Source organism: Zosterops lateralis, assembly GCF_965231275.1.
Source record: "Zosterops lateralis genome assembly, chromosome: 14".
Lineage (NCBI taxonomy): Eukaryota > Metazoa > Chordata > Aves > Passeriformes > Zosteropidae > Zosterops > Zosterops lateralis.
In genome coordinates, this window is record NC_139774.1 from 17,666,937 (window position 1) to 17,691,143 (window position 24,207).

At 53.3% G+C, this 24,207-nt stretch overlaps 1 protein-coding gene across 3 annotated transcripts; it reads right to left on the reverse strand.

The window, feature by feature from the left end:
- Nucleotides 1-226: 226 nt before the first annotated feature.
- FGF1 (fibroblast growth factor 1) lies at nucleotides 227-22,320 on the reverse strand. 3 transcript variants are annotated; one of them, XM_083871969.1, is made up of 4 exons: nucleotides 22,270-22,320; nucleotides 5,005-5,180; nucleotides 1,360-1,463; nucleotides 227-732 (listed from the first exon to the last, which is right to left on the reverse strand). In XM_083871969.1, the coding sequence occupies exons 2-4, from the start codon at nucleotides 5,171-5,173 to the stop codon at nucleotides 538-540; spliced, it is 468 nt and encodes a 155-aa protein (XP_083728095.1). In that variant the 5' UTR covers nucleotides 5,174-5,180; nucleotides 22,270-22,320; the 3' UTR covers nucleotides 227-537. The 3 variants fall into 3 exon arrangements, with proteins under 3 accessions (XP_083728095.1, XP_083728094.1, XP_083728093.1); XM_083871968.1 differs by lacking the exon at nucleotides 22,270-22,320 and adding an exon at nucleotides 19,509-19,640 and having other exon boundaries at nucleotides 227-729; XM_083871967.1 differs by lacking the exon at nucleotides 22,270-22,320 and adding an exon at nucleotides 19,509-19,639.
- Between the last annotated feature and the right edge of the window lie 1,887 nt (nucleotides 22,321-24,207).

The window sequence follows — 24,207 nt, forward strand, 5'->3', positions numbered from 1 at the left end:
GGGTCATGGCAAGCACACACATGGCTGAGTGTCATGGCACACATGGCACACAGTTAAGGGACATGGCACACATGGGCACACATCTGAAGGTCATGGCACACATGGGCACACAATTAAGGGTCATGGCACACACACACACATGGCTGAGGGTCATGGCACACACACACATGGGCACATAGCTGAGGTCATGGCACAGACAGACACACAGAGTTAAGGGTCATGGCACACACAGGCACACAGTTCAGGGTCATGGCACACATGGCACACACAGTTCAGGGTCATGGCACACACAGTTAAGGATCATGGAACACATGGCACACACAGCTGAGGGCAGGGGGACATGGGACCCCGTGGACCTTGGGAGGTGTCAGGGCTCGTCCCCTCATCTCTGCAAAGCTTCACACAGAGCCAAGGGGCTCTGCTTTGGCTGGATTTGGCAAAGCCTTGACCTAAAGCTCGGAGCTCTGGGGAGCTCTAGGGAGGCAGCAGCAGCTGGGATTCGGGATCTGGGGCCATGTCTGAGCTCTGGGGCCGGGCTCAGTCGGCAGAGACGGGCAGTGGCAGGAAGAGGATTGCCTTCTGGCCATAGTGAGTCCGCGGGCCCAGCTTGCTGTTCCCGTTCTTCTTCAGCCCCACAAACCAGTTCTTGTCCGCGTGCATTTTGGACACGTAGGTGTTGTAATGGTTCTCCTCCAGCCTTTCCAGGAACAGACACTCCTCACCCAGTAACTGCTGGAAGAGAGCCCAGGGGAGGGACAGTGAGCCAGTGCCCTGGGCATGGGGATGTCCCTGATGTGACAATCCCAGCTCCTCTCTGAGATGCCATCCAGACCCATCTCAGGGATTTCCACACCCCATAAAGCTCATATTTAAACTGTGGGGTAGGTGGCCTTGATTTACTCCCCTGGGCCACTCCTGTAGCAAGGTTTATGTGACCTGGGAATTTTAATTGGCAGAGCCCAATCTGCCCTGTGCTCCATGAGCTGCTCTGGCCCTGAGCTGGGTGGGGGCAGCTGCAGGCTCAGAGCACTGAACCAGAATGATTTGGGTTGGAAAAGACCTTAAAAACCATCAAACTCCATCCCCCTGGTCTTGGGCAGGGACACCTACACCAGGTGGCAGCTGCTGCTCCAGGTATGAAACACAATATTTATCAAGTGTCCCATAGGAAATACAATATTTATCAGAGGCAGTAAACGACATTATTTGGTGATTTATTTACTTGCCCCCCAAAACAGAGCCAGATGCAGCTGCCAGCAGCACAAACAGAGCCTGATGATTGCCCTGTGGTTTGCATTGCTCAGCTGTGAGATTCCTGCAGCCCTCCCCAGGCCTGATCCCAGGGGATCCCCCACTTACAGAGCCATAGAGGAGCCCGTTGGTGTCCATGGCCAGGTACTGCCCCGACTGGGTGCTCCTGATGTGCACCACCCCCACGCTCTCTGCACTCAGCTGCAGCTGAACTGGGAGGGAAAAATAAAACAACAACAGTGAAAATAAAATAGGGAAAAGGAGGAAAAAAGAACTGCCAGGAAGGTTAGTGGGGTATTTTGTTGAAATTTGGCTTATAAAGAGTTTATAGGAAGCAGTACAGTGTGTAATAAAAGTGTCTCCTTGTACCCTCTTCTTCAAAGCAATCCCACAGGTTCCTTTAGGAACCCAAGACCAATTTTTCCCCTCTTTCACATCAAAGGAAGGGCAGCTCTTTGGTTACGATGCTGGAATGGGACACAGGAGACTGGGGTTTTAATTCTGGCTCTAATTTACAAATTTCTCATGTGGTTTGACAGGACACTTAAGGAGTGACATATGAAAAAGTATTTTGAGAGCTAAGCCAGGGATGGGCAGAGTGGAGATGCCTGCAGTGCAAACCCCTGATCCAGAACATCCCATCCAGCTGTCTGCTGCAGCTGGATTTATCCAGTGTAGATGGAGAATGGGGAAATAGAGAAGCCTGTGGCTGCAGTCACAGTGACTTGCAAATTCCAGCTCTTCCCAGTGATCTTTCCCATCTCGTAGGCAGCTTTTTTCCCTCCTAAGATTTATAACAGCAATATTTAGGTTGGTTGGAATGAAGAATGAACGGATGTCTTGGCTCCAGCTCCTTCCTTCCTGTTTATATTTAATTTATTTATCCTTATTTAGATGAGGTAAGAGGCAATGTTACCTCTTGGCCTGGTGGAACACCCGTTCCAGCGAAATCTTCGCTTTAATGGTTCACATCCTTCATTTTTTTGGCATTTCCTGCTCAGCAAATGATGGCTAATTAGGAAATTGTGTGGGTGCAGGTTTGCAGGAACACTTGTGCACGCCTGGTTTGGGCTGGGAATGTGCTCTGGGAAAACCCCAGCCCACCTGTGTGCCCTGAGGGGCTGCAGACCTGGCCGAGGAGCAATCCAGGGAGAAAATATGGAAAATGGGATGAAAATGATGCTGCTGGTCTAAAAACTTTCCTTGAGAGAGGGGAGTGAGGGCCCCTCCTGCTGCCAGTGGGGATGTTGAGGTTTTTGGCCACAAAGGGAGGGAGAACAGTGTGTCCAGAGGAAGGAGCTTGTGCACTGAATTCTTACAGGTTCTCTGTACAGAGATTTCCTTCCATGAAGTAATGGCTTGAAAACAAGAAAATGAGACTTTTTGTAGAGATGAGCATGAGCCTCATCCTGGAGAATGTGCAGTGTCCAGGTAAGTTTTCTTTCCATTCCTTGGTGCAAGCTTGGAACACCCACAGATGTGGGAAATGGATCCTGACATGGGGCTGGACAACAAAGGCTCACAGAGAGTGACTCCTTCTGCTCTTCGTAGAGATCCTCCCTGATCCTGAGGCCATTTATGAGAAGAATAAAAATTCTCCACATTTTTCTGGTACAAAATCCACACGGGCAGGGGCAGTTTGCAGAGCACTGGTGCAGCTGGCTTCCCAATGACCCCTGGCTGTTCCATGTCCTGTCCCTCCCTGGGGCTGGTGGTGGCTGTCCCAGCTGGGTGACAACATCCCACAGTGCCAGCGATGCTCTGGGCTGCTCCTCCTGCACACCAGGCAGTGATGCTGAAGCTGCTCCATCATTTTCCAGGAGCAGGGCTGTGGGTGCTCAGAGCAAGGCTACACCTCATCAAAGGCTGCTCGGCTGGCGCACAGCCCTTCCAGGAGTTTCCTCTGTAAATATTAGTGTATTCCAATATCCCAGTTTATGAGATGGTTTACAGGAGGCTCCTTTCTGGCAGAGGTTTGCAAACAGGTGGCCCCAGGCCAGCAGCCAGGGAGGTGCTGGGATGCAGGACCTGCCTGCACTCACTGCCCACGGGCAGGTGCCACTTCAAGGTGGTGGATTTGCTTTTCCAGGGGGAAAAGGGCTGGGCTGGGTGACAACATCCATGCTGGGTGACAACATCCATGCTGGGTGACAACATCTGTGCTGGGTGACAACATCCATGGGACAGCAGCTTGAGGTGGGGCACAGGAGTGGGTGCTCATGTCCTTGGTGGCTCCCCATGTCCCAGGAGATGCCATCCTGATCCTGACCTCTCCTTCTGAGTGCAGTAAAAATTCTGGAGAATGCTGCAGAGACACTGCCTGACCTCAAACCACCTCTCCTGGTGTGTCTGTGAGCCCAGTTCTGTCTCTTGCAGATCCTTTGGGTCACCATCCAGCCTTTCCCAAGGGTTTGAGGGTTACACACCAGGTTTATTCCTGGCTGGAGCTGCAGGCTGTGTTTATCCAGCCTCAGGGAGCTCACCTTCATCCAGCTCACTGCCTGGTGCTGGGGAGACACTGTTTGCAATTAAAACTCTCCTCTAAACTGTCTGTCACTAAAACAACAATAGCCAGAGGAAAGGCTGGGTTTGGGGGCAGAGGCCACATGTGTTGTTTGTGGCTTAAGGAAAATAAAAGCGCTTTTCTTAGCACTTTGTAAGGCCGGCTTGGCTCCTCACAGCCTTTCCTTGTGACGAGATAGGAGCCTGGCAGGTGTCAGTCCCATTCCAGTAAATGCTCAGGATATGGTGACCCAGAGGAGGCTGCCAGGAGCTGAGGGGAAGAGCCCAGCCCTGCAGGAGATTTGCTGTATGGCCTGTCCAGCTCTCCTGGGCAGTGGGTTAAAAAATCCTCTGAAGAGGTTTTGGTAATGCAAAAGCACAAAAAGCATAAAATTCCCGAGGATTCCTTGGCAGGACAAGGGATGGCCTTTGCAGGAGCAGCTGCTCCCAGCAGAGGTCCCAGTGTCCCACGGGCTGGAGCCACCAGTGTCACTGACTGCAGGGATGGGGACAGGCAGGGGACAGCCTGCCATGGGTGACCTGGTAAAGCGCTGTGGGACAGGGATGACAAGGGAAAGACAGCACAGATTGCATGGGATGCTCTGTGTGTGTGTGTGTGGGGTGCCTTGAGCCCCATCCCTGCCAGGGCCAGCTGTGTCCCCATCCCTGCACTGTCCCCATCCCTGAGTGTCCCCATCCCTGCACTGTCCCCATCCCTGCTGTGTCCCCAGCCCCTCTGTGTCCCCCATCCCCATTGTGTCCCCATCCCTGCACTGTCCCCATCCCTGCACTGTCCCCCCATCCCTGCACTGTCCCCCATCCCTGCACTGTCCCCATCCCTGCTGTGTCCCCATCCCTGCTGTGTCCCCCCATCCCTGCACTGTCCCCCCATCCCTGAGTGTCCCCCATCCCTGCACTGTCCCCATCCCTGCACTGTCCCCATCCCTGCAGTGTCCCTATCCCTGCTGTGTCCCCCATCCCTGCAGTGTCCCCCATCCCTGCAGTGTCCCCTCTCTCTCTCTGCCATGAGCTAAAACCAGCACCAGATTTAACCCTGCACACACCCATTTATACACCTCCCATCTCCCCTTTGACAGCACACACCTCCCACCTCCCCTGCCCCTGTCTGTGTCCCAGGGGAGGCGTCTCACACAAACCCCGGCCCAGATCCCGTTTTCCCCATCTCCCCCCTTTCCCAGGCGATAAAATTCCCTCTCAGGGATCCCCGAGCATCCCCCGGGGGTGTCTCACTGTGCTCATCGCTGCGGTCCCTGGTGCCATCCACGGTGCCATCGGGGAGGATGCGCAGGAAATGTCCCCCGTTGCTGCAGTACAGCAGTTTGGGTTTCTTATAATTCCCCGCGGGCAGGTCGAATTTCTCTGTCAGAGCGGTGAAAGTGGTGATTTCCCCCTCGGCCATCCTGGGGCTGCAAGAGAGGTGACAGCAGGGGTGACACCCAGGGCTGGGCACACTCTGCTGCTGCTGCTGGGCTTTAAAGGTGGCCAGGGAGGGAGCCTGGGGGTCACCCTGGGGACCAGGGGTAGGTGATTCACAGCCCAAGGTGATGCTCCCCCAGCGTGGGACTGTCTCCTGCCAGGGTGGAGACTCGGTCCTTTTAATTTTATCGCAGTGAATTCTGTTTTTGTTCTCCTTTCTATTGACGTGCGGGCTAAAATTAGACACTCAGAAAAAAAAAAAAAACCAGCTTGAAAAAACAGCCAGTGTCTGATTGGAACCCGCAAGAGGCGGGAAGGGAGCCCAGGTAAAAAACTCTCTCTGCGCTATTATAACTCTCAAACACAATTATGAGCAGGAATTGCAACACCCTCTGCACGTCAGGTAGTAAATATTGCTCATCTCTTGGCTCTCTGCAGCTCACCTGGGCCAGGAACACACATGGAAAAGGTCAGGGACATGTTAGATGAGCTGGGAGATGAGCAAGGGACAGGAGGTTTCACTGCCTGGGCCAAGCAGATTTACTGATCAATAGCTTATGGAAAATGGGAATTTTGAGTCTTGGATATACCATGAATTAACCAGCAGCATCTCAGTGCCTAAAGGGGCTCCAGGAGAGCTGGGGAGGGGCTTTGCTCAAGGATCTGGAGTGACAGCACAAGGGGAATGGCATCCCACTGCCAGAGGGAAGGGTTAGATGGGATTTTGGGAATAAATCCTTCCCTGGGAGGGTGGGCAGGCCCTGGCCCAGCTGTGGCTGCCCTGGAGCCCTGGCAGTGCCCAAGGCCAGGCTGGACACTGGGGTTGGATCAAGCTGGTCTAATGAAAGATCATATTGAAACCTCATTTTTCTGTAGATTGTGGTCACAATCCATGTTTGAGCAGATCCTGTGCCAAAACCTGAAGGCATCACCAGGCCAGTCAAGGAAAGATGCTGTGGATGTTGGAGGCTGAGAAATGAGAAATCCCATTGCAGAGGTGGCATCAAGAGTTGCCACAGGTTGGGCCACAATCCCACAGATATTCCCACAGATATTCCCACAGATATTCCCACAGATATTCCCACAGATATTCCAGGTACTGTCATGTTTTCAGTCTAAAAACTACATTTAAAATCTCCCATTAATTCATTCTGTCTTCCATACACAGAAAGTGCACGCAGAATTCTGCAGTGCTTGGAGAGAAGTGGATTTATGAACAGGAAAAGACACGGCACAGAATAAATCTAGATGCAGGAAATTGCTTTAAATGTCACGAATTCCCACAGCTATATTATGGAAAATATTTTATAGTCGCTGTTTATATGTGTTTATAGATTGTAAAAATGTCTTTTTTTAGCAGTGAGTTGTGCTACCGGTGCCTTGGGATGGAGCCAGTGGCACACTGTGTGGGTTTGCTGTGCTGCTTGGAGTGCCCTGGCAGATTCTGGGGGTATCAATTCTGCACATGTACATGCACACAGAATCTCCAAACATTTGCCTCTGAACTCTTTACAAACTCCAAAACCAGCTGCAAGAAGGGGAAGCTACACCTGGAAATGGATCCCAGATGGCTGCAGAGAGTAAAAACCTCTGCAAGTTGGATTGCTAAAAGCTGAGCCCTGGAGATAAAGGCTGAGAACACCCCCAGCCGTGGCACCAGCTCTGCTCTGGACACAGAATTCAGCCCAGGCTCTCAGACACCCCGTTTGACACAGATTGGGATTTTGGGAAGTGCTTTCTGGAGTGACAACACAGGTGCCCCCACCTATTGCCATGAGGCTGGAGGTGAAGCCCCAGAGCTCTGTGGCTCCTGGTGGTTTCCAAAGCAGGTGGTGCCAAATACAGACTCAAAATCTTTTTTTTAACACCATCGTCAGGTGAAATTATTTCTTAGAGTGTCTGGTCCCTGTATTTATTTTTCTCTCATCACACTTTTCATGCAGTAGTTCAGTTTCTTTGCAGGTAATTTCCTAGACCCAAAGCTTATCTTGAATCTGAGGGTAAAAGGCACCCAGAAGTCTCTTGGATTGATGATGGATGGTATTGAGAAGGAAACATCCCAGATCTGTGAGCTCTGAGCAGGATCTCAGCACATTCTGCAGGCCTGGATTCCACCCACAGTCACCTGGAGGGCACCTCCAGACAGCTTGACCAGAGCAGCTCAACTGGCAACAGCTCCATCATCACTTATTTCCTCTAGGGGTTATTTTTGCTATTTTTAGGAAGGCTCCAGCACTTGCCAGCTGCCCTGACTGCCCCAGCAAATCTCACTGAACACTTTTCCACTCCCCCTGTCTCCCCGTGCTAAACACTCTGGCTGTTCTCAGACTTTATGGCCGTGGAGTTGTTCCTCTGCAAACACCACCACTCACGGCCCTGCCATTACACTTTTGGCAGGAACACTGGTGAGGTTTTTATGGGAATTAAAAAAGCACGAGTGAGAGAGAGAGAGAAAACCTGAACCAAAGACAACATAAAGGGCCTTATTGCTTTGGGTAGGAGCCCAACAATGCTATTAAATAGCTCAAAGCAGAACAGAAATATGCAAAGCTGAGAGACACCACACTCCAGTGGTTATTTGGTGCCCCATGGAGAAAGGCAAATATTCCAGGAGGAGATTTCTGTCAGAGGGGAACGGCTGCTGACCCTGCTGGTCACACCAGGACAGAGATTTGGAGCCTGTTTGTCCAAGAGCAGATGAGTTTGTGGCTCCTCTTTCCTCCAGCTGTGTGTGACAGCCTTGCTGTGCTGCCTGAGAGAAAATCCCCATCCAGATAAATCCCTGGGAGCTGCACCCAGGGCACAGCTCTGGGATAGCCCCAGCTCCATCTGGGTCCAGCTCTTCCTCCTGGGTGGACATGTCAGCACCCCAAAGGATCAGAAATAATTTCTGAAGGTAAAAAAAAAGACTTAAGGAATGAGTTAAAGCTGAATGTTCATCTGATCCAGGCCCTGTGCTGCTCCCTGCAGCTCCCAGGGAGAGGAGCCCAGCTGGAATAGCTGTGAAATTCTCAGAAGTTTGGGGTCGGTTCCAAACTTTATCACTGGCCAAACCAGTGGCTTTGATGTGAAATCCCAAACTCTGCGAGGATCTGACTGAGAGCATCGAGGGCTGGTTGTGCTGCCAATGTCAGTGAGCTCTGAAATAACAGCCATGAGAGGAGTGGGGACCTCTTCTCTCTGCTCCAAAGCTGATGCAGACTTCACTACACAGCACTTGTTTGCATGATAAAGGTCATGTTGATGGAAATCTGGGGGGATTCCCAATGGTCCAAAAGGTTGTGGTTTTTTTTTGGTTGTGTTTTTTTTTTTTTTTTTTTTTTTTTTTTTTCAAGGAAGTTTTTGTGCCTTTTTTTTTTTTTTTTTTTAATGGCTCCTATGGCACAAATTTAGTCGCCAGCAAAGGCTCAACCCAGTGGTAGCCAGCTTTTTTCCTTATGGTATGGAGTACCATGGAGGAAAGCAGAAGTATCTCACCCACTGGGCTAAAACCAGATTGGATTGACTCAAACACATCAAGATTGTCCTTGGCTTTGGACACAATTTCTTTATGTAGGGTTGGAAGGAAATGTTCTGCATGGCCTCTGAGTGGCCACGGTGATGAGAAGGGCAGTTCATCATAATTGTCATTTAAATGATCGGCCAAAGATCACCCAGAGAGCTCCAGAGAGAGGAGAAGCTGCTAAACCCAGGAGCCTCCTGAGGTTTTGTCCAGCTCCAGTTAATGAGATCAGCGTCTCCTGAGCTCTGGTGAGTTCAGTGGAAACGCTCCAGTTGGTTTCACTTTGGGAAGTGTTATTTTCTCCATTAAAGCAGAAATCCTGTTTCTCCAGGACGTATGACTCAGCTGGGATCAGACAGCATCACCCTCCTTCCCATCTCCACTGCACAGTCACTGCCCAGGCACTCCAGACTCTCCACATGGGAATAGAAAACCCTTACAACAGGTTGAATATTTTTAAGGAATTCAGGCTCTGAGTTGCCTTTCCCAGGAGGTTCCTGTGGGCTTTGGGGTGATCTGAGATCTACCCAGGCATGTGGAACAAACACCTCTGAGATAAACAGGGATTTTATTACTCATAACTTTTAGAGAACCATTCCATGGGATGGATTTCCCCATCCAGGAAAGGGTTAGAGATTTCCTCACGCTCTGGTTGCTGCAGGAGCAGCTTGGTGGGTCTGGGGTTATCATCAGCATGGGCTGTTCTCCCCTCCCCAGGGCTGGCAGTGCAAGGCACAGCTCACATTCCTTGGGCTCCACATCCTCTTAGAAGGACTTAATAAATGATTAGGCAAAGCATATGATAAATATGGAATAGATCACTCTGTGAGTACCAGTGGAATGCATTGGCTCCTTTCTAGTCTTGTTTATGGCCAGGTGATTTTATCTCCAGCGATGTGATTAACTGCTTGATGAAATATTTATCAGGCAGATTTTTACCCTTTGCAAGTGGGATATATGGAGTGAAGTGCGACCAAAAGCATAAAAAATCAATTTAACTAATGCCTGCTGTCACCATCTCCTGCTCTCCAGCAGAGAACAGCCTTTCCCCTCAGTCACACTGGATTTGTGGCAGGTAAAACAGCTGTAAAGGGGCTGTAAAGCTGGGATTTTAGGAGTTTCCTGAGTGGGTGTCACTAATGGCTGATTGATAAATTCACTCTCCTGCCCTCCTCCTGGGGGCTTTAGCCAGCTCAGTTATTAGGAGGATTTGGAGAGAATTATACCAAGGATGAGGTGAGAAATCTTAGAAGAGGCTCTTTCCCCCGGGACCTTTGTCCCAGGTGTTTATTCTTTGAAATTCCAGGGGGAAAGAGGTAGAACTAAGGAAGGGGAGACAATTTATAACCTCCTGGTCAGGGAAGAGACAGCTGGACCACAGCCAGGGGGGTCAGAGAGGGAAGGAAGGGTCATTTTAAGTGGTAAATGACTCCAGAGGGTCAAAAAGGGAGAAACCATTTCCCTAAAGAATTACAACAGCTGATGACCAACACAGCAGCTTCATGGGAAAGACAGGGTTAACCCAGCCCTGTGTCCTCAGGGGTGCCCAAGGGAACCCCAGACCCAGATGTGGCTTTTTCAGAGCTCTGAGCTGGGACAGGCAGTGCTACATCCCACCGGGCTGGTGGTGTCCGTGGGGAGACAGGAAAACCAGGAGAACCCTCCACTTTGTAATTACCTTCCCTCCCCTCCCACCTCCCAACCCACGGCCCTTTGCCATCCGGTCATTAACTTAATTGTAGTTCCAGCTGCAGGAGCCGCTCCAGCCCCAGAGCTGGAGCTGTGCCAGGATGGTCCTGTCCCTGTGTCCTGTCTGGGTTCCAGAGCAGGGACACACACAAATCCCACAGATCCCAGCCTTTCATATCCCTGAACCCCGTCTGTCAGAGCCAGCTGGATGTGTGGGACCTGCAGGATGGGAAGAACAGCCTGGACAGAGACTCCCCAAAGCTCCCAAAGCCGAGGATGGGCTGGAGGATGTGCCTCTCCCAGGGGACACCTCTGGGCTTTGCAGAGGTGGCAATGCCACCACCCAGGGCTTCCCCTCCCCTGCAGTGAGTCCTGCCTGCCTTTTCCAGGTGCCTTTTCCTCCTCCCAGAGCAGTGCACAGCCCCATCCCTGCTCCCCTGCTTTGCTGCCTCCCAGCACCTCCCTCCAGCAGGCTGAGCTGCCTGGGAGCAGCCACTGCCAGGTGCCACCAGTGACACCAGCCTTGTCCTTGTCACCCGGGGAGGGTGGCCCTGTGCTGCACCAGGCACAGGAACCTTGTTTTGGGGTTTGCCACCCTGGTTATGGGCTGTGGGCACCCCTCCTCCCTGGATCTGCCTTGGCTTTCCAGGGAAAGGAGTCTTGGAGAGAAACCATGGGAGGTGCAGCTGGGAAGGTGCTGGCTGGAGTGTTTTGTGATGATATGAAAACCCCCAGAGGCAGGGGGCACTCTGTGTCCCCCTTGGCTCCTGCTCAGAATCCCCAGACTGGTGGGACCCTGCAGTGGGGTCCCATCCCCGCCCAGGACCTGCTGTCGGTCCCTGGGGACAGGAGGCACAGCTGGTGTCACTTCAGCCAGCTCTGCAGTGTCCCCACCCCCGGTGTCCCTGCAGGACACTGGGCACAGGGTCAGACCACAGAGGCCTGGCTGTGGCTGTCTGGGCTGGCGCTGCAGGTGTGGCTGCCCCGCACACCCACGGACAGATGGACGGACGGACGGACAGACGGACGATGCCCAATGACAAACGATGCCCAATGACAAACTGCAGCCCCAAAAGATCCCTCTGTGCTGTTAATCCAGCAGTGCTCTGGCTCTGCTGTTGCGCGCTGTGAGCCCTCCAATCCCGCCCCTGCTGTGGTACGTGCCTGTCCCTCTGTCCTGGTCACCCTGGGCCAGCTCTCAGATGGCTCCAACACCTCCCAGGCTGCTCGTGGAGCTGGAGCTGGGAGCAAAGAGCAGCAATGCTCACACAGTGTCAGGCAGCACTTCCTGCAGCTGGCCCTCTGAAGGGTGGCCAAACCCAGCCGAGGGTTGGCTCCAGCTTCAAAACTGGGGTTTGAGTTTGGGCTCAGCCTTTGTACCCCGTGTCCTTCCCCCAGAGGAGCAGAGGATGCTGGAATCGAGGGTTTCATCTCCAGGCCAAGTGAAACCCCACATCCATCCTGGTGGTTAACCATCAGCAGACATATCATCGCTCAGAAATCCGACTTCCTCCAGCACAGCCTCGGGCTGGGCCGTTCCCAAGGAAAATCTCTTGGTTTCTGGGTTCACCATAAGCTCAGCAATGATTTACTATGAAAATGTGCAGGGAGTCAGTGGTGTTCATCCTGCAGTGTTTGTGTAAGGGCTGTACAGCTGCTCTTTTTAACATCTAAGGAAGACTGGCTGGAAGGATCCTGTTCTTAATTCTGTTGCCCAATGTCTTATTTTAAATTCAGCCTCTTGTACCCCTGGATGCTGACTCCTGTTTTTTTTTTCTCCAAGCTGCCTGAGTAAGGAGCTTAAGCTGTTGCTCAATAACAGCAAGAGAAAAGCTTGAGTTAATAGTGGCTATTACCAGGAAAATCCTCCAATAAATAATAATTTTCTTATCTACATGACTTGGGGACTGGGGAAAATGCCTTCCAGTGAAAAGCTGCAGCGTGTAGGAGTGGGCAAGGAGTGTTTCAGATGAAAGATCAGAGTAAGGCCAGCTCGGGGCTGAATCATGTTAAATGCAGAAAATGCAAGGCTGACACACAGATCTTAGTGTGGCTAAGTAGTCACTGGCGTAAACTAAGGAGAGCAGCCCTGCACCTCTTGTGGTCTGTAGGGCCAGACAGGTCAGTGCTTTGGTCTGTGTCCTGGGGGGAATTCTCAGCTGTGGCAGGGGGTGGACACGGAGCTCTCTGTGTCACCCTCAGTTCTGGCCTGAGTCACCCACTGGGACCAGACCCCGTGGAAGGTACAGCCCTAATTCTGGTGCTGCTGTCCCAGACGGGGACACAAGAGACACCTGTGTCCCTGCAGGGCTGGGCACCTGTTTGCTGTGACATGTGTGACCACAGGCTGTGTGACAGCAGCAGGAGCTGCCACCCCTCTCCAAAGAAAACAGATCCCTGCCTCGTGTTTCCATTACAGAACCCTCATTAGAGAGAAGGGGATGTTTTCTGGATGCTCCTCTGCCCCTTCTCATCTCTGTAAACAACAAAGCACCGCAAAGGGCACAGTGCAGGAGGGAAGGCTGCAATTTTAACAGGCTGCTGAGGCTCAGCCCCCGAGGTCTCACCCACGCTGGCTATTTCCAGCTCCCCAGTGGGCAGTTCAGACACTCCGCGGTGTTTGTTGTGCCCCTGTGTTTCCACAGCTGCTTCAGGGGCCAGGCTGGCCCACAGGGATCATGGTTTGGCTTGGAAGGGACTTTAAAACTCGTCCAGTGTCACCCCAGCCATGGGCAGGGAGACCTTCCACTGTCCCAGGTGCTCCAAGCTCTGTCCAACTTGGCCTTGGGCACTGCCAGGGGCAGCCACAGCTGCTGTGATGTGATGCTTGTGATAATCAAGACAAAAAAATGCCCTGGATTGTCTAAGTAGGAAAAAAAAAAAACAAAAAAAAAAAACAAAAAAAACCCAAAAAAAACCCCAAAAAAACCAAAACCAAAACCAAAAACAAAAAAAAAAAAAAAAAAAAAAAAAAAAAAAAAAAAAAAAAAAAAAAACCACAAAAAAAACCCCCCAAAAAAAAAACAACCCACACTAAACCAAAAATTTTGGGTCTACCAGGCAGAGGATCAGCAGTTGCTGCCAGGGCTGCCACAACCAGGACCCCAATGGGGTTTTACCTTTTCCTTACTCATCACCTGCACATTCAGCCCTGCACTGGAGTCCCCAGGGAGTCAGTGAGCGTCCCCTGTGGTGTGTGGAGGTTCACATCCACACCAGGGCAGGTGTGAGCTCCAGGAGGCCCATTTGGGGCCTGGCAGCTTTTCCCATCCAGGGGAAGCTTTTGTGAACACCCTGCAGTGATGGGAATACTAAGGAAGGGGAAGGGAGGGTATTTCACTTGGTGTTAAATACTTGTACTTCATGTCCAAGATTTGACCTTCAATAGCGAATCAAGTATCAAGAGAGATGGAAATTCCAGTGGAAAAAGGACAGAGTTGGGTGGTTTTGTTTACAACACCCACGTGGGGCTGGGCAGCTGTGGGAGAAGTGATGGTGGATCTCTCTGGGAAAAACTACTGGAGTGGGGGAAATCAGAGCAGCCTTGGGGACACAGGAATGGCCCTGTGCCAGCTCTGGGGGTTTGGAAATGCATGGAGGGGACAGGGTGGGACAGGTCCTGTTTGGGTGGCACAGGGATGCAGGATGTCCCTGATCTCCCAGGGAGAGGGGCAGGTCTGGCCTGAGCTCCCTGATCAGCATCATTTCCAGGGGGCTTATGGCACACAGAGAGTGTCTGGGATGAGCAAACAGCTCTGGGTCTGGAGTTCATCCTGGGATGCACAGAGCAGGATTTGTCACGGTAAAGATCTCCCCCTCCTGTCTGCCCTGCAGCAAGGATGAAGCAGAGAAGGGAAATGACTCCTCAGGCTCCTGCTCTTGTTCTGGGGCCTGTCTCAGAGTGCCCCAAGGGGGGTCTGCAGGCTGGGGGAGCTGCCTGCCTCACCCCCTGGGCTGGGAACACCCCTGGGACCAGCATCCAGCAGGGTGGGCAACTGTGCCCCTCACAGGGGTCACTGCCAGGCTGGCCCCACCCTGGGGGGCTGTGACAGACGTGTGGATGTGGCTCTTGGGGACAGGGGTCAGTGCTGGCCTTGGCAGGGCTGGGGGAATGGTTGGACTGGATGATTTGAGAGGGGTTTTGTAAACTAAACAGCTCCTGGGTTCTGTGATTCTGCAGAAACAGAGTCCCTGCACAGGTGAGGGCTGGCAGGGCTGGTCTGCAGGTGGACAGGCAGATTTACCAGCGCTGGAGCTGTGGAAAGGGAAAATCCAAGATCAAGACTGACACACAGATCTAAATTAAGAGCCAGGAGCAAGGACAGGCTTTGTGAGTCAGTCACGGGTGAACTGTGTGTCCAGACTGCTGTGGGCAGTGGGCAAATCCTTGTGAGGACAGCTCAGGGCAGACAACACCACTCCCAACAGGAGTCTGGAGGGGACAAAAGGGGTTTAGATGCCAAGCCATGAGTCAGGGGCACCTGGGCACAGCCTGGTTCCCACACCCTGTGCAGCCCCTCTCTGCCCTGCCCTCAGGGACAGCTGCCAGGCTTTGATGCTCTGGGTTGGGAATCTGCCTGTGGGATCCCAGCTTGGTGCTTTCCTCAGTCTGGGGCTTTCCCTGGGCAAGGGAGAGAGTCTGGGAAAGGAAAGAGAGTTTGGGGGCAGGGAAAGCACAAACAGAAGGGGAAAGGGGTTCTGAGCTCACTTAAAGGGTTGTTTTCTGAGCTCACTTCTGATTTAAGACCCAGCAGAATGGGGTTTGTCACCTAATTAAAACAGAGGTCAGGCTTTAAGCTGGACCATGGCTGCACGTTAATGGTGCTGTGGCTAACAGGACTTTATTTAGCACTGTGTATTAGCTGTTCTGGAAGGGAATTCCTAAACATGAACCTGGCACTGTGAGAGTCTGTCTCAGCCTTTCTCTGCTGCCTCCAGCAGATGGAAATGAAGCAATTTTGTTATTCAAGCAGGACCTGTGGCAGGGACAGTTTTGTCCCTGCATGTGCAGAGTGTCTGTGCCTCCTCAGGGCTGGAAACCAGAGCACAAGGCACAAGTCCCCATCCCTTGGTGAGCAGTGCCCTGTTAAACACTGACAGACTTTGGGGAATATAAAACCTGCATGTCACCGATTGCTGCTGCAGCTGCTCTGCACAGCCCTGGCCTCTGCTCTGGCTCTCCAACAGCTTTAAACCAACAGTTCTGATGCTAGAAACAAGGGGAGAAACAGGAGCTCAGCACTGAGTCAGGCACCTTTCAAACCCAGGGGGAGAGGGAGGATTCCTGCAGCCACAGCAGAGACTGTGACAAAGCCTTTGTGCCTCTCACTGAACTGGTTTTCAACAAATCCTTCTGCAAAGAGATTCTCATTGTGAGGTTTCTGTTTGAAAGACAGACCCAAGCTCCAGGATAATCCCCCACATTGCACTGACAATGTACACAGGATTCCTAAAAATGCCCCAGCTGTGAGTCAGTGCCTGCTGTGCCCGGGAGGGAGAAGTGCTGGTACCCAGGGGCAGCCCAGGAGCTCAGGGCAGCCTTTACCTCCCTGGAATATACATTTTTTTTTTCTCAGGGAATATTTACTAAAAGGGTTTATAAGATCCAGTGCAAGTGCTAATGTGTTTTGAGGGCAATAAAGGGCAAAAAAGGGAAATAAAGACAGGGAAATAAAATAAAATAAAATAAAATAAAATAAAATAAAATAAAATAAAACAAAATAAAATAAAATAAAATGGGGATGGAATAAGTAAAGAAGGTTGAAATAGAAATGGGGGCTAAAGGTGAGAACAAGTCTGGAAAAGAATTGGAGTCACAAGGTTGAGGAGGAAAAAAAAAACAATGGCTGAGGAGTGCAAGAGAAAAAAAAAGGTTGATCAGAAATAAAAACAAGGACAGAAAAAATAGAGGCTGCAAAAGGATAGAGGGCCAAGAAAGGGTGAGAGGGGGGAAAGAAATGCAGAGGCTGAGAAGGGCGGGAGGCCAAAATAAAGTGGGAGGCCAAAGGAAAAGCAGAGACAAAAAAAGTGAAGGGTGAAAAGGGGTGGGAGGCTGAGGAGGCACACGGGACACACGGGAAGGTCTGCCCAGAGAGGGGTCTAAAGTTTAATGGGTTCCTCAGGCAGGACAGGGCTCAGGGTGATAAGGCAGCACAATGTCCAATTGTTCTCCCTGCACAGCGGGTCAGCACAGCTTCCTCCGTGCTGGGATCTGCAGGAACACACACTCTGGATTGGGGCTGCACAGAGCTGGGCCCTGCAGGAACACACACACACTCTGGGTTTGGGATGGACAGAGCTGGGCCCTGCAGGAACACACACACACTTTGGGTTTGGGATGGACAGAGCTGGGCCTTGCAGGAACACACACACACTCTGGGTTTGGGATGGACAGAGCTGGGCCCTGCAGGAACACACACACTTTGGGTTTGGGCTGCACAGAGCTGGGCCCTGCAGGAACACACACACACTCTGGATTTGGGCTGCACAGAGCTGGGCCCTGCAGGAACACACACTCTGGGTTTGGGATGGACAGAGCTGGGCCCTGCAGGAACACACACACACTCTGGGTTTGGGCTGCACAGAGCTGGGCCCTGCAGGAACACACACACACTCTGGGTTTGGGATGGACAGAGCTGGGCCCTGCAGGAACACACACTTTGGATTTGGGCTGCACAGAGCTGGGCTCAGGCAGACCCAGAGCTCTGCAAGCCCTTTGGATAAACTTTCCTTCCCAGCTCCACCCCAGCCCAGGGGATGAACTTTTCCTCCCGAGCTCCCTAAATGACTTTGGCCTTCCTCCCACTGCTCAGACCTTGATCTTCCTCCCAGCTGAGGCAGCTCCTGAGGCTCTGGCTCCTTGCCCTTATTCCCAACAGCTGAGCCAAAGCCCCACAGTGCCCAGGACCCCCAGTACAGTGGGAACCTGCTGCTGTCAGGGGGAACAGGGACCTGTTTCTGCCCTGTCAGGGGTTTCCCTGTTGCCAAATGGCCCCAAGGTGACAGGAGGCTGCAGGTGCTGGCAAAGGAAGGGGACAGTGGGGACATGCAGAGTCCCAGCCTGACACCTGCAGCCCCAGCCCGGGGACATTGGAACCTGCAGGAATTTGTGTTTGGCACCTTTGGTTTGGCTGGGAGAGCAGCTCAGAGCTCAGAGAGTGCTGGTGAGGAGGAGTTTTGGCTGTCAGGGCCATCGGGGTGATCCCTGTGGTGTTATTGCAGTCATAAATCACAGAATCATCATGGACTGGTGTAGAGGCATCTGTGACTTACAGGGACAAGGGACTCTGCACACCTGAGATATTCTAGAATATGTGGGTTTATTGCAGGGGTGGTGGGTAGAAAGGGCTTTGCCTTCAGCCACCAGCCTGGGCTGGAGGGAAGTGCCAGAGAGAGAAGGAGAGAGAGCAAAGAGGGTTTGGGCTGAGGAGAGGGGAGAGAGAGAGCAAGGGGCAGGGTCAGAGTGCAGGGGGAAGAGCAGGGAAAGGAGAGCGAGGTCCAGAGAGAGAGAGCCAAGAGGAGAGCCAAGAGAGCCAAGAGAGCCAAGAGGGCGAGAGAAGAGCGAGGGAAAGCCAAGAGAGAGAGGTCCTGGTTCCAATCCATTCCATCTCCTTTTGTGATGAATATTCTAATTTACAGTGACCAACCCACACAAGACACAGAATCCTATAGAATCTCCACACAGCCTATAAGAACTACTACATTACCATGTGTTATATTTTAAACTCTAAAAACTCCTCTTTAGACTTTTCTGTTTTGCTGCATTGACCTTTGGATCCCTCAGGCAGCAGAAGGGGATTGTTCAATCCAAAGGGATTCTCCTCCAGCTGCCCAGGCTGTTGTGTTTAGGTTCTATAGTGAATAAGACTCGGTATCCTACAACTCAAAGTGAGCTTCCATTTCTATCTCAACTACAGGTTTCACATTTTCAGAATCTTTTGCTAAGCAATCATATTTATAAAGTTTCCCTGATTAATCTTTCCCAACAGACTGGTTTGGGTTGGGAGGGATCTTAGAGCTCATCCAGTGTCACCCCTGCCATGGCAGGGACACCTTAAACTGTCCCCAGGGTGCTCCATCCCCTGCCCAACCTGGCCTGGGACACTCCCAGGGATGGGGCATCCCTGACCACTCTTAATTGCCCACAGAAGCTGTGGCTTCCCCAAACCATTCCATGGTTCTGTGACTTTTATTTATTTTGCATCAAAAATGAGCCATTTATAGTGCTGTGTCACTGCAGCAATTTTCCTTTCTGTTTGTTGTTCTGTCTGGGTGGTTTTTTTTAGTTTGTTTGGTTTGGGTTTTTTTTTTTTTTTTAATATTGTGTTTTGCCATTTGAAACGTTTGATATATTTCAATTTGTATATTTGTTCAGTATATTTCAATTTAATATGTTGGTATATTTGTTTAGTATATTTCAATTCAGATTCTGATCTGGGTTCTGCTTCTACCCAGAGCTTTAGGAATTTGCAGTAATTTGGACATTGTCATTTGGAATGAGGCTGAGCCCCTGAGCTACCCCTCCCTCCAGGATTTGGGGACACCTGCAGGGTTTTTTTTTGGGGGGGGGGGAGTTTGTCCCATCTGTGGGGGGGAGCAGCACCTGCCACCCTAAAGCTGTCCCTGGGGAAGGGACCTGCTGCCTCTCACAGCCCCACCCTGCACTGGGGAACCTCCCTCTGCCCTTGAGCCTCCAGAGGGATCTGTGGAGGTGCCAGAACATCCCTGGGGATCCCAGAATGGCAAAACATCCCCTGGGGATCCTGGAGCATCCCAAGAGGCTCCCAGAGCCTCCAGAGATGGCAGAACATCCCTTGGAGCATCCCTGAGTATCCCGAGGGGATCTCAGAGCCTCCAGAGGTGCCAGAACATCCCCGGAGCATCCTGGAGCATCCCAGAGCATCCCGAGGGGACCCCAGAGCATCCAGAGGTGCCAGAACATCCCCTGGGTATCCTGGAATGGCAGAACATCCCCGGGGTACCCCGGAGCATCCCCGAGCCTCCCTCGGCAATCGGTGCCCTGGGGTGTGTTTGAGCATCCCCTGGGTGTCCTGGGCACCCCGCGGGGCTCAGCCCCGGCCCTGCCCGGCCCAGGTTGGGGGTCCCGCCGCCCCCCGCCCGCACCTACCGGCGGCTGCTCCCGGCGGCGGCTCCGAGCGCGGGGAGAAGCGGATGGAGCGGGAGAGCGGGGATGGGGATGGGGATGGGGATGGGGATGAGGAGGAGCTGCCTCGGGGCGGGGGAGGAAGGGAAGGCTGAGCGCATCCAGCCCCGCAGCGGGGCCGGGAACCTGCCCGAACTCAGGGGGCGGGGGCTGGAGCTGAGCCCGCCGGGGACAGGAGCGGATAAAACCCGGCAGGAGCCGGAGCAGCCCCGGCCTTACTGAACCTCTCCTTCCCTTCCCTTCCCTTCCCTTCCCTTCCCTTCCCTTCCCTTCCCTTCCCTTCCCTTCCCTTCCCTTCCCTTCCCTTCCCTTCCCTTCCCTTCCCTTCCCTTCCCTTCCCTTCCCTTCCCTTCCCTTCCCTTCCCTTCCCTTCCCTTCCCTTCCCTTCCCTTCCCTTCCCCAGGACATTCCTGCGGCTCTGGGTGTCTCACTGCCCTGCGGGAAACCGATGACCTCCCTGTCCTCCCCAGGGGGTCCCTGCCCTCCCCATGGGGGTCTCTGCCCTCCCCAGGGGGTCTCTGCCCTCCCTATGGGGGTCCCTGCCCTGCCCAAGGGGTGCAGGTCGGGGTGCGGCTCTGAGAGCTGCGAGCTGCCCTAATGAAGCCCTAATGAAGCCCTAACGAAGCCCCAATGAAACCCCAATGAAACCCCAATGAACCCCCAATAAAGGCCCACTGAAGCCCCAATGAAGCCCCAATGAAGCCCTAACGAAGCCCCAATGAAACCCTAATGAAACCCCAATGAAGCCCCAATGAAGCCCCAATGAAGCCCCAATAAATCCCTAATAAAGCCCTAATGAAGCCCCAATGAAGCTCCAATGATCCCCTAACAAATCCCTAATAAATCCCTAATGAAGCCCGGCCGGAGCCCGAGCGATGATTTCAGCTCTTGGCCGGGCTCCACCAGCCTTTGATGTGATGTTTAGGCTGCTTTATCTGCAGCTCGCTCAGAACAGGCTTTCAGCGTGTTTGGACAGGCATTCCGGGCTGGAAATGCCCCGAGCTCAGACATTTGGATATAAAACATTCCCCAGTTCCCTGTGGTTACTCAGCTCCTGCTGGGGACAGTGCAGGTGGATTTGGAGCTTTCTGGATGTATCAATATATGTTTTTTTCCCCATTTTGTTTTTAAAAATCCCACCCAATATTTCCTCTTGCTTTTTCAGAAAATAAAAAAATAGATATAGCCAAATATTTCTGAATTTAAGGAAAGAACAGGCCCGGCTTTGCCTCAGGCTCTCCTGGACTAAAGGCATGGGGGTTGTGAGGAAGATTAGGAAATATTGATCCATTTTTTCACTCAAGGGAACCCTCCCCTTGTTTGGAGGCTGCTCCTCTCTGCAGTCCAGCCTTCCCCTCTGCCCTCGCCCCTGGCTGTGGTTGGCACTGAGCAGCCCCAGTGCAGTGCTCTGCAGGCGGTGTCCTGCCAAATTTGTGTCCTTTCTGCCTGTCCCCAGGGCTGGGGGCCCCGGATGGAGCCAAGAGCCGGAGCAGACACAGAGCAAACATGGACTTGGGCAGCGGGAGCTGCGCCGGGCAGGAGGAGAGGAGGATCGGCCAAAACCCAGAAACCAACAGTGCTGCAGTGGCCCTTGGCAGAGCCACAGGGGTGGGGACACTGCAGGGACGGGGACAGTGCAGGGATGGGGACACTGCAGGGATGGGGACACTGCAGGGATGGGGGACACTGCAGGGATGGGGACAGGGCAGGGATGGGGACACTGCAGGGATGGGGGACACTGCAGGGATGGGGACACTGCAGGGATGGGGACACTGCAGGGATGGGGACAGGGCAGGGATGGGGGACACTGCGAGGAAAAGGGGACACAGTGGAAATGGGGAACACTCAGGGGTGGGGACAGTGCAGGAATAGGGACAGTGCAGGAATAGGGACAGTGCAGGAATAGGGTCTGTTCAGGGGTGGGGACACCGCAGCAATGGGGTCTGGTCAGGGGTGGGGACACTCAGGGTTGGGGACACCACAGCAATGGGGTCTGGTCAGGGGTGGGGGCACTGCCCTGACAGCGGCTCTGCCTCCCCCCTGCCCTCCCCAGCCCCGCCCCGCCCGGGCAGTGCCAGCAGCACCTGCAGCAGTGCCTGTGGCATTTCTCAGGCTCTGGGATGAATTCGATGAGTGGCTGCTGCTCCAGCTCCTCTCCTGCCCTGCCTGGTGAGGAACCTGCTCACCCCACTGCCCTGGGCTGCTCACACCAGCCCTGGGCTCTGAGTCCCACCAATAACACACCCCCGGGGCTGTTTGGAGCACAGTGAATAATTAACCAGGAGCCCCAGGGAGCTGCAGGTGTTCCCTGCCTGGCCCCAGGCACGTCAGTGAGGGGAGCTGAGCCCTGGCAGCTCCTCATCCCCCAAACCACGGTGCCACAACAGAGTTAATTTAAACAAAACTTCCTGCACGTTTGGAGTGAGACTCTGGAAATCCAGCAGTCCTGGGGTTTGGTTCCATCCCTCCTGGGGTGATATTCCTGCAGGACTCAGCCCATACGAGCTGGGGACAACCCCAGAGTGGGAACCCCCTCCTGCCTCCTGCCAGCTCCGGGGCAGAGGAAAAGGAGCCCCCAATTCTCCCTCAGCTCCACACAAATGGACGAGCTGCCCAGGAGTTCAGGAAGCAGGAACCTGCTGCAAACCCTGCGGGACAGGAGTGCAGAGCCCCCGGGAGCCTGTGACGCTGTGCTGGGCTGGGAAGAGCCGACAAAGTCACTCACCTGAGGAAGGTGGCGATGCACAGGGCTGGGCAATGGGGACAGCCGGGGTCAGCTGGGTCACAGTCGGGGTCACAGCCAGGGGACAGCCGGGGTCACAGCCAGGGGACAGCCGGGGTCACAGCCGGGGTCACAGCCAAGGTCACAGCCGGGTCACAGCCGGGGTCACAGCTGGGTCACAGCCAAGGTCACAGCCAAGGTCACAGCCGGGGTCACAGCCGGGGTCACAGCCAAGGTCACAGCCGGGTCACAGCCGGGGTCACAGCTGGGTCACAGCCAAGGTCACAGCCAGGGTCACAGCCGGGTCACAGCCGGGGGTCACAGCCGGGTCACAGCCGGGGTCACAGCCAGAGTCACAGCCGGGTCACAGCCGGGGTCACAGCCGGGTCACAGCCGGGGTCACAGCCAGAGTCACAGCCGGGTCACAGCCGGGGTCACAGCCGAGGTCACAGCCAAGGTCACAGCCGGGGTCACAGCCGGGGTCACAGCCGGGGTCACAGCCAAGGTCACAGCCGGGGTCACAGCCGGGGGTCACAGCCGAGGTCACAGCCGGGGTCACAGCCGGGGTCACAGCCAAGGTCACAGCCGGGTCACAGCCGGGGGTCACAGCCGAGGTCACAGCCGGGGGTCACAGCCGGGTCACAGCCGGGTCACAGCCGGGGGTCACAGCCGGGGTCACAGCCGGGTCCCCGCGGCTCCGGTCCCCTGTCAGGCCGCACTCCGGGCTCTGCACCCGCACCGGGCACGGAGCGATGGATGGATGGACAATCCTTCGCCTTTGCTATTTTTTTCCCCTCTCATGTGATCTTGTTTTTGGCCGGCTATTTTGGGGCTGGACTCCAGCCCAGGTGAAAGACAAGGATTGAATCCAGCCTCTCCCTTTCCCGGAGGCCCTTCCAGGATCTCTGTCCTGGGGACAAACGGTGCCACCAGCTCCTGTCCCTGCCCTGTCCCTGCCCTCCTGCAGAGCCCTTTCTGTCCCTCCCTGCCCCAAAGGGCTGGTTGGAGCCGTGGTGGGCCCGTTTCCTCCCCCCAGACCAGCCTGGCAGGAAGCTGGCGGGAGATAAATATATTAAAAATATGCTCAGAGCAGCCTTGGAATGAACTGCGGCCAGTCCTGGCTCCGTGTGCTGCCACCAGAGCCGGGAGAGGGACAGGAGGGACGGGGGGGACAGGAGGGGACAGGAGGGGACAAGGGAGGAGAGGGACAGGAGGGGACAGGAGGGGACAGGGGGAGCCAGGCCCCTCCACTCCATGTGCAGCAATCCAGATCCTTTGGTCACCCTGCCCATTCCTGCCCTGGGGTCTCCTCTGAGGACACTCTTGGGGACATCCTGGTGCCACACGCTCAGCACTGTCAGGATGACTCTTTTTATCCTATTTTTACCTTATTTTTTTAAAATATCCTGTATATTAAGTACATCACAAATGTAGATTAAATATGTAAAGCTATTAAATTGTATTATTTGTATTAAAGACTTATTTAAATGTCTTCTTATTCCTGCTTCCCATTAACCAGTTTTATGTTATAAGGAATTTATAAGAAATAAGGAAATATTTATATATATTTATTTAATATATATAGTTATATATAAATATTTATAAGAAATATTTATAAGAAATATTTATAAGAAATAAGGAATTGATCTCTGACACTTCCTAAATTCTCTCTTTTTGGGGGACTCTCACCAAGGCCAAATCTTTCCTCTTGCAGTCTCTCCAAATTGAGGTGTTTATCTCAGTAAGGTGAATTTTGGTAACCAGAAACTCCTACGGGGCCACTTTTCCCTTCAACAATCGCTGAAGAGGAGGGGAAAAGTCACTTAATAAAGGTAACAGAGGTTCTAATGAAGGAAAAGGTGAATAAAATGACTGAGCCGGGAAAATCCCGCAGGAGAGGGAGGCGCAGGGAGGCTCCGGAGCCGCCAGAGGGCGCCGCGG

Coding starts and splice junctions, on each gene's coding strand:
- FGF1 (XM_083871969.1), bottom strand. CDS start 5,173: ATGGCCGAGGGGGAAATCACCACTTTCACCGCTCTGACAGAGAAATTC. Junction 1,464..5,004: donor GGACCGCAGCGATGAGCACA/GTGAGACACCCC, acceptor TTTCCCTCCCAG/TTCAGCTGCAGCTGAGTGCA. Junction 733..1,359: donor ACGGGCTCCTCTATGGCTCT/GTAAGTGGGGGA, acceptor GCTCTCTTCCAG/CAGTTACTGGGTGAGGAGTG.